General features: G+C 35.2%; 3 protein-coding genes and 1 non-coding gene across 6 annotated transcripts; 3 read left to right on the top strand and 1 right to left on the bottom strand.

Annotated features, from left to right (window-relative positions):
• Positions 1-1,657: 1,657 nt before the first annotated feature.
• Positions 1,658-4,151, top strand: LOC140810101 (protein RER1A-like). The gene is made up of 4 exons (XM_073167911.1): positions 1,658-1,771; positions 2,556-2,966; positions 3,484-3,664; positions 3,792-4,151. Exons 2-4 carry the CDS (start codon positions 2,614-2,616, stop codon positions 3,843-3,845), a joined length of 588 nt encoding a protein of 195 aa, XP_073024012.1. The 5' UTR covers positions 1,658-1,771; positions 2,556-2,613; the 3' UTR covers positions 3,846-4,151.
• A 719-nt stretch (positions 4,152-4,870) lies between these two features.
• On the bottom strand, positions 4,871-7,514 carry LOC140808631 (laccase-11-like). 2 transcript variants are annotated; one of them, XM_073165756.1, is made up of 6 exons: positions 7,401-7,467; positions 7,113-7,264; positions 6,634-6,878; positions 6,321-6,449; positions 5,240-6,169; positions 4,871-5,160 (listed from the first exon to the last, which is right to left on the bottom strand). In XM_073165756.1, exons 1-6 carry the CDS (start codon positions 7,431-7,433, stop codon positions 5,030-5,032), a joined length of 1,620 nt encoding a protein of 539 aa, XP_073021857.1. In that variant the 5' UTR covers positions 7,434-7,467; the 3' UTR covers positions 4,871-5,029. The 2 variants fall into 2 exon arrangements, with proteins under 2 accessions (XP_073021857.1, XP_073021856.1); XM_073165755.1 differs by having other exon boundaries at positions 4,874-5,160; positions 7,355-7,514.
• Positions 7,515-11,887: 4,373 nt separating this feature from the next.
• On the top strand, positions 11,888-14,314 carry LOC140809836 (universal stress protein PHOS32). Of its 2 annotated transcripts, none has more exons than XM_073167583.1 (5): positions 11,888-12,969; positions 13,134-13,213; positions 13,677-13,795; positions 13,908-13,984; positions 14,060-14,314. In XM_073167583.1, exons 1-5 carry the CDS (start codon positions 12,738-12,740, stop codon positions 14,086-14,088), a joined length of 537 nt encoding a protein of 178 aa, XP_073023684.1. In that variant the 5' UTR covers positions 11,888-12,737; the 3' UTR covers positions 14,089-14,314. The 2 variants fall into 2 exon arrangements, with proteins under 2 accessions (XP_073023684.1, XP_073023685.1); XM_073167584.1 differs by having other exon boundaries at positions 11,891-12,969; positions 14,063-14,314.
• On the top strand, positions 12,007-12,090 carry LOC140811027 (small nucleolar RNA U30). Its single transcript, XR_012113419.1, has one exon. It is a non-coding gene; the product is annotated as a small nucleolar RNA U30 (small nucleolar RNA).
• Positions 14,315-15,066: the final 752 nt, after the last annotated feature.

The raw sequence follows: 15,066 nt of genomic DNA, 5'->3' as shown, positions 1-15,066 counted from the left end.
CGCAGGTTAAGTCGATGCTACATGTGGGGCACTGCCCTCACATGGCTTGGATGGACATGATTCACACATATATGTGATTTTAAAAAAATTAGTTGACCACATGTATGTGTGGTTAAATTTGGGTCATTGATTCTATCATGGGGTAGTGCCCCTACATGTAGGATGTAATCAACCATTCGCATGTTAAGTCGATGCTTCATGTGGGGGCACTGCCCTCACATGGTTTGGATGGACAAGATTCACACATATATGTGATTTTAAAAAAATTAGTGGACCCCATGTATTTGTGGTTAAATTTGGGTCATTGATTCTATCATGGGATAGTGCCCCTACATATGTAATCAACCCCCTTCGCATCCTCTTGATCATAATTTTAATGACGTGATTAAGTGATGACCATCGATATATGGTAGTGGGAGAGTGGGCTTTAAGTGCCCTTGAATATGAATTATTTGGGGTGTTGATGTTTAACATACAAGCTATAAATAGAGAGTACTTTTCAAAATCCGCACACTTGATTTTCTAAGAAATTCACTTGTCTTATCATCTTAAAATATGCTATGTAGTTTATTCGATTCTTTTTGTTCAATGTGATAAAATTCAGGTACGTTTTTTAGTTCGCTTAGCGTAATAATTGGTGCCTGATTGTCATTAGATTTTGAACCATTGTATCATGGGAAACAAACTCTAATTGATTTTCAAGCGACTCGTGTGAGAGAACAAATATGTTTCAAAGAAACAACGAGTTTCACCGACCTTGATATTGATAATTTATTTTGCTTTGAGTATATGTTTTTTGTTGACTAAAGTGTAAGTCTATATCGCTCAAATGATAATTGATATAAGATGAAGTTCTGCCTCTATAGAATATCTACTAATATTCTATAAGAATTATTATTGTGTTGGTTCAACACTCAAGTTTCTATTTGGGTTTAGATATTTTGGTTGGACACGCCATTTCTATACTTAGCAAATAAGTTCATTAGTATTCAAATATTTATTAATGTTATTTAATCAAATTTATATTTTATCTTAACTGTGATTTATTATTATTGTAATTTTATGCAATAATATATCCAACTTCATAATTTTACATGTACCCCGATATATTTTTGTAAATCGTTTCAGAGTACTCTGAACAATTACAATGGTGGAGAGAATATCCACCCAATTTTGTATCACGTTCTAAATCAATCGTGCTGCCGCTTTAAAGCACTCTTGTTATTTTTTCTTTCCTTTTCTTTTTCCTATAGATGCAAGCATGCCACCAATTATTGTTGATATTATTAAATGTCACATAAAATTATAAGAGAGTTTAATGCGAATGCAAATGATCAAAATCTTTTTTTCACGAAGTTTTTAACTTGATATCTATATTAATTGGACTATAACAAATGGGGAATGAGATTTTTTTAAAAATTTTATTTCAATTCAATTGCTTTTTTTAAAGAAAAAAGTGAAAAAAAAATCCAATTTAAATTTGTTTCGGAAATTACCGAATGAGATTTTTTAAAAAATATTTATTTTCAAGACAAAAACTTGTTTGATACAGTCTCACAGATCGTATTTTGTGAGACGAATATCTTATTTGCGTCATCTATAAAAAAATATTATTTTTATCGTGAAATATCGGTGAAATTTGTTTTGGAAATTGGTATTTTAAGCTCAGGTGTGTGTATCTTGTCCACCTGCATTTCAAACACACTTTTCCATATATCTTCACCGACGAAATTTTTTCCGAAAATTAAATCTTCTTTCACCGGGTTGGGAGGTAAACCTAATTTCTTAGTTTATTGAGAGAAAAGAAATGCAAACTGTTTATTGAAAATGCTTGATTTGATATCTGGTGGAATGCGGATAGTTTCTGCTCTCCAAGATTGAGTGTTCTGATTGGGGATCGGTTTTTGTGAGATCTACTTGTTTTGAAATTAGGGTTGATTTGAAATTGAACAAATATTTCTTTAGCTTTTTGTTGCCATTAGGATTAAACGAAGGAGTCATTGACAATGGACACAATACTAAGATTGATGTTTTTGTTTGGGGTATTTGGATTGAAATGCAGTTGTTAGCTGAAGTTGCATTTCAAGTCAAAGTGTGTTATTGGGCTTAAAGAAATGGAAAAAACTGGCCTGTGTTCTTAATATTTGTTTATTTTGTGCTAAATGTCTTTAGCAGTCCAATATATTGCAAGAATCATGTATTTAATCTTTCTATTCGGAGCTCTCAGCTGATTTTTTTTTTTTTTTTTTTAATACGGGTGGGTCTGTGGATTTTGAAACTGTCTTGCTGTTCGGGTTTCCCTTAAGAAACATTGACGCCACCATTGTTTGTTAATGGAGTATTCTTTTGGGATCTGGGAGAAGCTTTTTTATTCTTTGCAAATCTGGGTGTTGTTTTCTAGCGTCTCAAAATTTTCCTTATTTTGTCTCTTGAGTGGAAAGCATATAAAAGATTTCCAGCTGTTTTGTTTTGCTCAATTGCATTTTTACCAGTCGGCATAGGGATAATGTGTTGCCTTACGATTCTTGAAGCATGCTGATCCTTGTCAACTGTAGGTTGTTGGCCTGGTTGAAGTGCTATATCAAAATTGTAGTTTTTTTGAGAGTGTTATTGATGGAGGGGGGTGGAGGTGACGGGCCCTCAACGGCAGCTGCGGCACTGAACCAACAGAGGCATGAACTATCTCGGCTTTTCCAGTACTACTTAGATAAATCTACTCTGCACGCACATTACCGGTGGACTGGAACTTTTGCTCTAGCTTTGGTTTATGCTCTGCGAGTTTACTATCTTCAAGGGTTTTACGTTGTTTCCTATGGTTTGGGGATCTACATTCTAAATCTTCTTATTGGATTTTTGTCACCTCTTGTTGACCCGGAACTTGAACAGTCTGATGGACCTCGGCTGCCTACAAAAGGTTCTGATGAATTCAAACCATTCATTCGCCGCCTTCCCGAGTTCAAATTTTGGTAATTATTTTTGTATATTTGACTGCTGATCGTTAATATATTTCCAAGGTTGACTAATTTCCGAGCTGATGATACAATTGAGAACACTTAGAACATTTAGCATGCTGCCATTACCTGATAAATTGCTACTGATTTTGATTTATAAACATGTTAATGTTTTAAATAAGTGCAAGTCACCTGGAAAATGATATGGAACTGTTATCAGTTTACTAGTAATCTTCGAGCAACGAACATGGTTGCTGCTACTAGGTGATGACAAGCGTGAATGGTATGTATGTATGCTTTTATGCATAAATAATACTATGTGAGAGACAGTGTCAACTGATGGTATCATTGAATCATCCTCTACTTTTCCTGCATAAATAGTTTTCGTTATTCATCTGTGGATGAAATAATCGTTCTCCATTGTTAGTCTTTATTGTTTAATAATTTAGTGACTGGTTTTAATTAATGTGTCAATTGGGATATCCAATTGAATTATACTATATATCACATTTTCTGCATCTAATGGTTTCAGGTATGCAATCACCAAAGCTTTCTGTATAGCATTTCTGATGACCTTCTTCTCCATGTTCGATGTCCCTGTGTTCTGGCCTATCTTGTTGTTCTACTGGATCGTTCTTTTTGTACTGACAATGAAGCGCCAAATCATGCACATGATCAAGTATAAATATATACCATTCAATGTTGGAAAGCAGGTAATCTTGGGACGAGATCGATTATTATATATGTGTTTTCTTATGCCCTTGCAAAAAACTAGTCATCATCCTTTTGAATCTTTTCATTAGTAATCGATGTTATATTTATGGGTTCTTGTTTTATCAGACATACCGAGGGAAAAAGCCTGCTGCTAGGTCCCACGACCCCCGAGCTGACTGAATGTGGACTGATTTATGATTCGAGAAGAATCTGAAGACGGAATGAGGAGAAGGGTTTAAAGATTTATATATAGTATATGGGTATTTTTTCTTCATTTTTTATGATTCACGTGCACTTGAATGTGGAAATTACAAGCATATGATATATGGTTCCGAAGTGTGCAGTGATTTGATCATGGCAGCAGAATTCATTTACTACCGCGCGCTAGCACGACAAAAAAATGTAGAATAATGTGTGAATACTAAGTAGGTGTTATACGTATTTTTCACCCCATCATATTTGAGATAAATATTCTCCATGACAACACGAGAATTACTTCAATGTTGCACTGGGGTGACTAGTGCTAATGATGGCCGTTGGATCTATTCCAACACGAGCCATGCGTCGAGAAACATATATAACTATTGGATACTCAAAATTATAGGGACTATGGTTGCAGCGTCTCAACATCGAACGTGGTTTTGAGCTCGGGATTCATGAATAGGTTTCGGTTCCACATGAAATTTATTTATCTTGTTATGTTGATGGCCAAAATAGGCCAAATTTGGGCACAGTGATGCTCATGTGAAAACACCCGAACATGGACAGACTGAATCGGAAATGAATCAGAAAACTTGGGCTTTTTCAAATGAAAGGTCGTCATTGACGTAAGAGGAGGACTAAAGGTGGGAAAAAAGTAACACGAGGGATGAATTTGATGCACACAATAGAATATGGATCGAACTAAAAAAATTCTTAACGTGGAGGACTGCATGGACATTTATCATTGATTTTATAATGTTTATAGATACTTGCTTTTTTAAAATAAAAAAAAAAGATTGGGTAGTGTTCGAAATTGGGGGTTGAAATTTATAAAATTTTATTAATTAAAACTTGAAAATGATAAAAATAACCCGGATGTTTACCCTTATTTCCAGAATTATACTTCAAGCTTATTTCCTCACTAATTTTTCTTTTCTCCAACTCATTTCATTTATTTGAAGTAATACATTCCAACATATCAGTAATTATAGTATTTTAGAAGTCAAAAAACTTTAAAAATATATTTATGAAAACTTTGCCAAACAACTTCACATCATGTGGATAAAATGGAAAATAATGCCTATTTTCTGCCTCAAGAAATATGTAAAACAACCTCAAACTTCGCATGTTATGACATGAAAAATCCAATAAATATGATGAGTTTAACAAGGTGGAAGATCCTTTGGTGGAGGCAGTACTGAAAGATCTGGACTTGGTCCATCCTCCACTACAAATGCTGTCTTCAATCCCCAGCCAGTGTGCAGTTCCAAGTGGCAATGCATGAACCAAACCCCTAAATGATCATCAAAAAGCATGAAAAGGTACGCTTTTTCGGGTCAAGAAAGTGTGACTAAGGAGGGGAATTCACTTACCCGGATTATCGGCTCTGAACCTTATGGCAGTCCAGCCCCCCGTGGGGACTCCTACCGTGTTTCTTTCGGGTGGATCCACCAAGTTGAACTTCGCAGGGTCGTTCTTTGGATCAAAGTTCCCGATCCCGGATCCGACAACGAAGAAGTTGTAACCGTGAAGATGGAATGGATGAGACTCCACTGATAGAAGGTTGGTGTCTTGAAGTACCAACTCCACCGTCGAATTGTATGCTACCTTACTGAGCCGTGGCATGGCGCTTTGCATGGTTCTGAGATTAGTCGTGAGTGGTGCACCGGTGTAGTTAAACGGTGCCAGAGGACGGTCGGGGAAGTCCATGGTGAACACCCCTTTAAGGTTGAAGTAGTGAGCTTGTAAGAGGCCGGTCCGAGGCATAACAAAGGTTATGTTGTTTAAGGAAGCAGTGACAGCCGTTCCGTTCTGACAAGATGGACATGGGTTAACTCCAAATCCAATAGTGTAGAACAGATGACGGTCGACTTTAAGCGGTACGGTCACCGGAAACTGTGGCGAGTTCAGGCTTCTAAGCTTGTCATTGTAACTCAAAGCAAAGGCAGTGTCGTTTTGTGCTGGCAGATGAGGCATTCTTGGGATTATGGTGTTCGGGACGTCTCGGTATTGCAGTATAGCTGTCACAGTTTTGTTGTCTACCGGAATCTGCGCATCCATGAACGGCCTTGCGGCCATGAAGTATCTGCCTGGTTGTTGGTCGGCTCGAACAAGGACGTTTGTTGTCTGACCGGGTGCTATTAGGACAGCATCTGTTGCGAATGGTTTGGTATAGACCGCGTCGATTTCCACTACCGTCATGCTGTGGCCGGCGATGGCGAAGAAAAGCTCGTCGTTGAGTGCAGCATTGATGATTCTCAAGAGGTACGTGTTTCCTTGCTCAACTTGTATCACAAACGTGTCTGTTTTTGGAGTGTTTAGATTAACCTTTTTCTTTAACCTTCCCAAATTTGTAATAAATAAACAGTCCTACTACAGTATTTGAAAATCGAGGAGTTCATATATCAAAACTTGAACCAAACGAAAGGATTAAACAGCTAAATTTCCCCTTACGTTTATCGGAACATGGGAAAAGAGGCCCCGGCTTGCCATTTATAGTATGTGCATCCGACATTCTTGGAGGCAATCCCAGTTGGTTTCCTTGTTTTACAACCTCTTCAACATCATCATTCCACCACTCCCCTGTTTTTTTTTTCTTCTCATAAACACGTTATGCATTTCGATAAGAAAACGAGTCGAGCTCGTGAGATTCATGGAATTATGAATCACAAACTCGAGATTAAAAATTAATACTCGCGTAACATCTAATATACATCTATATACGTATATAGTTTACGACGATGACGATAAATAAATAAATAATTACCTAGGACTAAATTAAATTCAAAATGAGGTTGAGGGAAAGGATAAGGGAAACCCGGTTTGGGCATTATGACAAAGGCACCATATACAGTGGCTCTGAGCCAAAAAATATGTGCATGCCACCATAATGTTCCTCTTTGCTCTGTTACATTGAAGTCGTAGGTATAGCTCTGCCCGGTCTGAACCGGACATTGCGTTATATACGCCGGTCCATCCGCCCAACCGTTTCGATTTTGCTTTATTCCATGCCTACAAAACAATGAAAAAAATGCAATGTTTTCTTTTTTAAATTGTCGTCACGAAAGGGTGAACTTCAAATGTTAGCATTCTATTATAGAATCACAAACCTTTAAACTAAATGGTTCGGGTTCTATAAAACTCGTTATTCGACCCAAAATCACGACGTATTTGAATCAAGAACAGTTGGAGGGGATAATTCAAGGGTCATATATTTTTTCATGAATAGTATCGAAATTTTAGTACCAATGAATTGACATGTTATATTGTGCATGATTTGTGACATTAATTTGGACTCGGTCTCCTTCTCTAACATAGATTGTTGGCCCTGGAAACATTCCATTCACAGTCACAATTGGCTTGGCATGACACAATCTGCTCACATTCTTCACTTGAATCTGAAAAAAATATACACATTGATACAATAACAAAAGTAAAAAAAATGAATATATACATTTATAACATCCGATAAACGTTTATTTTCTCACATCGAACAGATATGTTTTCAGCGCAGCTTCGACTTGAGCCACTGACCTGAATCCCACGACACACGCGAACAAGAAACATAGAGTCCAACGACAAACTTTTCCCGAACCCATTTTTTTTGTCCGAGTTTGGCGTAAATTGATGATTCTTACATGTTTTGGACATGATTTTTATAAGAATTGATGGGAGGTTACTGGTTAAAATAAGCCATCAGTTTGTTATAAAAAGAGTAGACTTACAAGCAATATATTGAAAGAGACTGCGTGGGATGAAAACTCTTGGAAATTTGAGGGGAAATCTGGGTATTTTAAGTAGAAAGTAATGCTAAATTTGTGTACGAGAGGTACGTGCCAACCGTGAGATTTATAGGCCTTTATCGTTAAGAAAAAGGTACAAAATCTTGTGCAAGAATGGTTGTGTAATTAAATCCATTATGCTTTTGTTTCTAGATTTGTTGTCTATTATTTGATTATGTTCCCACAGAAAACTCTTGGGAGACGATCTCATTAGTAAAATTTTGTGAGACATAACTTCTATTTGAGACACTAAAGAAAAAATATTATTTTTTATGTTAAAAATATTATTTATTATCATAATATGAACATAATTTATTCGGCTCACGAATAAAAATTTGCGACACACACACACATATATATATATATATATATATATATATATATATATATATATATATATATATATATATTTTAACTTGTTCCGCCAGTTATGCCTTAATTTCATGGATCCTTTGGTTAAATGCTACAAGGTTTTCTCTCTACTTGGCAAATTTTTGTGTGTTGGTTGGTTAGGCATGGCGGTACATCGGTTAAGAAAGATTTGTACCTGTCCGACTTGTTTAAACTTAAACTCAAATCGCTCTGCTCTAAACGACTAAACCCAAAATTAACGTGCTTGAGATGATATTTAATTTTGAGTAGGGTTTTTGTGAGATGGTCTCACTAATCTTTATCTGTGAGACGGGTCAACCCTACCGATATTCACAATAATAAGTAATACTTTTAGCATAAAAAGTAATATTTTTTCATTGACGACCCAAATAAGAGATCTGTCTAGGGATGGCAATGTGTAGGATATGGGTCAGATTTCATACATCCATCTCCATACTCATTTATTAAATTCATCCCCATACCCATCGGGTATTGAATTTCAATACCCATCCCCATACCCATCGGATTATCGGATACCTATACCCTGCCCAAATACACATCATATACAATTGAATTGTTTTCAAATTTAAATTGTTTCAATGAAATTATGAATATTTAAAAAATTATTTAAATGAACAATTAAAAAAATTATTAATGATAAAAATTTACAAAATAAACTTTATACAAAAAATAACAAATTATTAAAAATAGTTTATATTAGTTGAACAAAAGTATGCAATTCAATTTATATTAGTTGAACAAAAGTATGCAATTCAACAAAAATATAGTAGAATTTACATCATATCCAAAAAATTATAATTCAATTGATTAATAATATATGGGCTACCCCTAGTTTAATCATATGTAAACATTATCAACCCAAAATAAAACTAGATCGGTTTATCTCTGAACTAATCGTACATGTCTTCTTCACTTGACATTGTAGAAGGAATACAATGAATGTTAGGATCGATTGGGGGAGTAGTAGTTGAGCTACAATAGCTCGGTTCTTGAAATATTGAACACCGATGAATTAAATCGAGTTTGGTTAAAAACCAAGCGGAAAATACTCGAAATAATCATTCGTACAAACTGACTAAATATTTTGTAAACCATTTAAAATATATGCAAGTTGAATGAGTAAAAATATTTTCGGTTGAAGCATTTTATCAAACACTTGGTATACAATATTTTGGTATTTGAAGAACACATAAAATGCTGCAACAATGTTTCTTTAAAACTATGGAAATGATAAGTAAATGCAATAAACAAATAGACACAAATTTGTTTATGGATGTTCGGAGATTTCAAACACTCCTACGTCACCCCTTCTTCCCCTTGGGAAGGATCTACTAGAAGACTTTGATTTATACAACTACTTGTACAAACCCATTCAGCTAGGACTTACTCCACTGCCTAAACTGAACTCCTAGCACTCAAGATTGTAGGCAACACCTCACAATCAACATATTATTTAATGTCTCATATGCAAAGACTACATACACAAGTTTTACGTCTTTGTGCAAGACTCACTCAACTAAACTTTGAACTTCAACTCTCTTGTATATGTGTGAGTGATCGTGTGTGAGGAATTTATCAGCTACAGTGTACATCTCAAATGTATCCTCACACAAGGACTTGTGCTCTCAACTAGCTGATTTCTTCATGCTAACTGCTCATGCTTTGAATCCTCTTCCAAAGCTTTTGTTTGATCTTCAAGATGTTGTATTTATAGGCTCCAACACTGATATATACGTTAGACACAAGAATATGACCGTTTGAAAAGTTTCTGTACTGTTTCCGAGATTGCAACGGTCAAATTCAGCTTTCTGGGCATTTTCCCGACTGGTCAATTGGTCAACTATGGTCAACTCAACTGGTCATTCAGTCGAACTGGTTCAGTTGGTATGGTTCAGTTCCACTGGTTCAGTTGGACTGGTTCAACTGGTCTTCAGCTGATTCAGTTTCAGCTGGTGTGCTGAAATCAGCCTAGCTGATTTCAGTTTGTGCAGAACCAGTAGCTTCATCGTCATTTATCAGCATTATAAGCTTCGATTCAGACTTTGACTTATAAGAATGATTTGTAGATCTTTGTCTTATCTTTCCAACGCATACTTAATCGCTTCGTTTCAATAAACGAGCTGAGAGATATGACTAAAATACGGCAACTGCTCAAATACAACTGATTGCTGTTTTCGTGTGATCAGTTCGGTAATTGAGCGATCAGTTAGACCATGATAACATCCGATTTTGCCCAACTGACTTGAAATACGAATTGTTTCAAATTGAGTTTTCGAATCAGTCCAATTGGCGGATTGTCATTTGAATCATCCAGCTGGGAGATATCATCAAAACACCGAAGATTGCCAGAAATTCAGTTTGTGCATAATTCTGTTTCAGCTTCCTTCTTGTGTTTGCAACTTCACACTTGAGTAAATATGTTGGAAACACAATAACAAGTTTTGTTAACATCAAAATCAAGATTGAGAACTTGAAAAGTTCCAACAATGAACTAAGGCACATGTCTTCATCTCCGAACTAATCATACATGTTTCCGAACTAAGGAATATGATGAACCATAATCAAGAAATAAACCATTTTTTCAATTTTTGAAATCAAATATGTAATAAACTTACCAGCGGAGAAGATGAGAAATTGAATGAAAAATAAAAAAGTGGTAAAACCTTGAAACGTAAAAGTGAAAGTGAAAGGGAACAGAAAAGAAAAGGTATCGATTTACTTGGATTTGAGAAGATGCATCTTTAATATAAATAAATATAATTACTATATATATACATACATACATACATACATACATATATATAAATATATATTAATTTAAACGGGTAATCGGGTCGGGTGTGGGTCGGATTATATCAAATCCGCCTCCATACCCGAACCCGAAAATCCCCATACCCAATTACCCAATCATTTAATCGGGTCTAAAAATCCCTCCATACCCTCTTCTATTCGGGTCGGGTATCGGATCCTCCAACGGGTTCGGAGGAAATTGCCATCCCTAGATCTGTCTCACAAAATACGACTCGTATGACTGTTTCACACCAGTTTTTACCTTTAATTTTTGAATAGTACTTATAAAAAAATTAAATATAAAAAATCAAATTGAACTTCTTATTTATTATAACAAAACAAACCCAAAATTTCTAGAATATTATATCTGGTTAAAGAATCAAATGCGAGATACAATAAAATATTTAGTTTTAGATTTGAGATTTTTTTCAATTTTAATTTAAAATTTGGTATTGAAAATTTGTTATTCTAATTTAAAAACTTTGGGAATGAAGAAAAATCGAGGGGGAGGGGTAAAAAGTATATTTAATTTTTTTATAAATATAATTTATTTTTTAAAAAAATTTGAGGGTCGGATGGCTTCAAACCAAAAAAATAATAGCTAGAGACAAAAGTTGTGGTCTAAGCTCCGTTTGTGCTAGAAAGTGATAAATTTTTTCATACTTAATAATTACTTACAAATATCTCCAAAATTTTATGTTAATGGAGGATGCACGAGTAAAATCGTCGAGCGGATCAATTTACTAAACCATTGTTGCCATCCAGATATCAAATCTTATTATCGACGATGGGTGTAGGTAATATTCACCGTCACATTGAGGGTGGTGTCGGGATGTTTAAAGAACTACTTCAGATGTAGCATAGATTCACGGTCAAATTAAATTAAATTAAATTAATATCTTAAATCATAATAATGGGCATTTCCACCAAAGAGGCCGATGTATAATAAAACTATTTGGGCCCTTTCTCAAATAGATTAGGGCTTCGTTAATGAAAAGAGGTTTCCCTCCAGAGCTCACTCGTTATATAAATTCAGACCAAATCCATGGCATCAAACCCTAGCGGCTTCAAGATTTCTTCTTTTTTCGTTATCAGCCACCGGAATTCTGCGGCGCACACAGAAAACATGCACTTTGATTTATGTTAATGGAGGACTCATGAGTGAGAAGAGTAGGTGCAATGATGAGGTTTTGAATATAATCTCGTTAATCTGATGATTACTGAGGATAAACTATCTAATCCATTCTTGTTACCTGAGCACCTTCTCTCCATTCGATCTCTTCGTTGATTTTAATTTTTTCCCACTGGTTTCTATTTTGAATTTCTCGATTATTTTTTTTTATATTTTTTGGGAGGTGGTTGTGTGTGAAATGCTCTTCCTTGTTTACTGGAATTTTCGAAAATGTTCCATTAGTTTAATCAGGACTCTAGGAGTTCAGTTAAATTGAACGGAAAGTAACGATTTTGACTCGAATTGAATCGGATTCAATTTTTTATTTAGAATTTGAGCAGCTAAGATGAGCTTAATAAAAAGTTTTAATGGGTTCAATTCGGTTTGAAGAATGTGAGGTAAATTATGGAAGAAGGTCTTCGAATTTTGAGTTTGGTTGGTCGTTGGATTCACAGTTTTCAGGCGACAGACTATTAGTGGTGGGGCCGGATAAGGCCTGTGGGGGCTCTTGTGTAAATAAAAAGTTCGCAAATTGGAAAATCGGTGCGGTGTAGTGGTGTCCACCTTTCGGATCCAGATTACCAAAAGGGTAAAACAAGGAAAAGTAATCTCATATCGACACGCCATTGTCCAAAGGGGCTTTGAAAAAATATCCAATCTTTGCACCCACTGGCCGTTGATTTGACGTATACCAAAGATCCCAGAAGCTGTGATCCGGAGGGAAGGGAGGAAGGTATGGAGACACTGAAGGAACAGGAAGAGTACAACTGGAGAGAAGTGGTTCTGCCATCGTTGATACCGATTGTGCCTGAGCCGGAGTTGGAGAGGGAAAGCGGGGAGAGGAGAAGGGGGAGAGATATAATCATCGCTGTGGATCATGGTCCAAATAGCAAGCACGCGTTTGATTGGGCAGTCACCCATTTATGCCGCCTCGCCGATACGATTCACCTCGTGCATGCAATCTCCAGTATGCTTCGGTTCTTGTTTTTCTTGGAAATTGTTTGATTTTCAATGTTGTGTTGGGCTGATTTCGGTGATCTTCTGTTGGTTTTGGTCCCCAACTTACTAGTTTGCATGTATTTTCTGTGGTTTCATGACTTTTTTTATTCTCAACTCATATTTTTCGGCAAGGTTTTAAGAACCAGATCGTATATGAGATGACACATAACCTAATGGAGAAACTTGCGGTGGAGGCCCTTGAGGTGGCTATGGTGAGTTTTTTATTCAGGTTCTCAATGTTTTGATATCTTGATGTTTGAGAGACATATGGATGTGGGTGATGATTCTAGGCAAGATTTCTGTGTTTGTTTCGTGGGAATAGATGGTTTAGCTAAGAAAGATTGGGCCATGAAAATTTAGATAGAAGCATATATTAATGAATTGAAAATTTTATTTGTATCATATGATATTTTTCATCATTGTCTTCCCTAACCACTTCACGTAGTATTCTTGTGATCGGATGAAACTCGCGTTCGCTTATTGCATCTAAATGTGTGTGCTCTTTTTATTTGAGAAATCACTAAAGAATATAACATATTGATTCTGTATAATGGTGACTTGCTGAAAATTGAAATTTAAATAAGAAACACCTTGAATTTTTTCTGACAAGAATGACATTTACATATTTGTTTATATCTGTGACAAGCCAATAGTATTAAATTTTTGGGTGAATAGGTCAAGACGAAAGCTAGGATCGTGGAAGGAGATGCAGGAAAGATTATATGCAAGGAAGCAGAAAGGTTGAAGCCTGCTGCCGTGGTGATAGGCACCAGAGGCCGAAGTTTGATTCAAAGGTCTTTCTCATCCGTTACTTTTTATCGCTTGCACAATCACATGCTTCATCATATATATATATATACATGCTTGATCGAGTTCTCATCGTTTCTTTCATCCTGTTCTTTACAGCCTTCTGCAGGGTAGCACAAGTGAATATTGCTTCCATAATTGTAAAATAGCGCCAATCATTATTGTGCCTGGGAAAGGTAAAATCCGGCAAACCATTTTTTGATTAGTCTATAAAGTCATAAATGTAAAACTTCATTGAATTTATCGGATAGCAGAGGCAGGGGACGAATCTGCATTATGATAGAAATGGCAAAGGCAGAAGTATGGACATCTCAACAATTCGTTGTGACTGAATGGGATGATGCATTTCTTGAAGTGAACCCCCTAAGTTCTTTGAACTAGATGTGAGTTGAGTTAAAATTTTGCTTTTACTGTTGATTCATGTCAAAGAATGGTGGATTTAATAGAATTACCTCCCTATTTTTGCCAACATGTATGGTTTTATAAAAAATTATGATCACTTTGAATTGTGCCGTTTCCATTGGTGGTGTTTGCTAGATCCAAATAGGTAAGTTTACGAAGACTAGATTTTCTTTGGCCCATATCCAAAGTTAATAGTTTCGGTTTATCAAATGATTATTTTGGTAATATTTTTTGGAACCCGAATTTGACATTTTTTATATATTTATCTACTATTATAAGTAAGTATTTTTTTTATTATTGTTGAATTATTTACTGATAATATTCTATTTAATATCATAGTTTTTTCCCAATATCACTGTTGTTATGATAAATTTAAATATTATTATATTAAATATTTTGATCTGGGCAACTTGTTTGGCTGATGATTAAATATATCGACTCGAATTTCATTTGCTTTGATTTTTAGTTGTTTTTCCATTTCTAAAGACAAATTTCAAATTGTTTTAACTCAGTTTTTTGAAATCGACATTTTCAAAAGTATCACTCCAATCAAACTATTAAATCCGAGCATAACCCTTGGCTGTGTTTGGATGGAAGAATCTGACTTAATGATTTGATTTGAGAATGTATTTGACATTTGGATTTTAAATGATAAACGATAATCATCTTAATTATATTCATTTTAAATCTATTTCAATTATTAATTTTAAATACCTTAATCCAAATTCATCCACATTTGTACAATATTATAATATATTATATTTAATTTAGCATGAAGAATTCATACTAGTATTTTTTTAATGTATTTAATTACTAGTATTAAATAGGCACTCTTTTTGAGTTGGAAATGTATAAA

This window comes from Primulina eburnea, chromosome 13 (genome assembly GCF_022965805.1).
Source record: "Primulina eburnea isolate SZY01 chromosome 13, ASM2296580v1, whole genome shotgun sequence".
Classification (NCBI taxonomy): Eukaryota; Viridiplantae; Streptophyta; class Magnoliopsida; order Lamiales; family Gesneriaceae; genus Primulina; species Primulina eburnea.
This window is presented reverse-complemented; position numbering and strand designations above follow the sequence as displayed.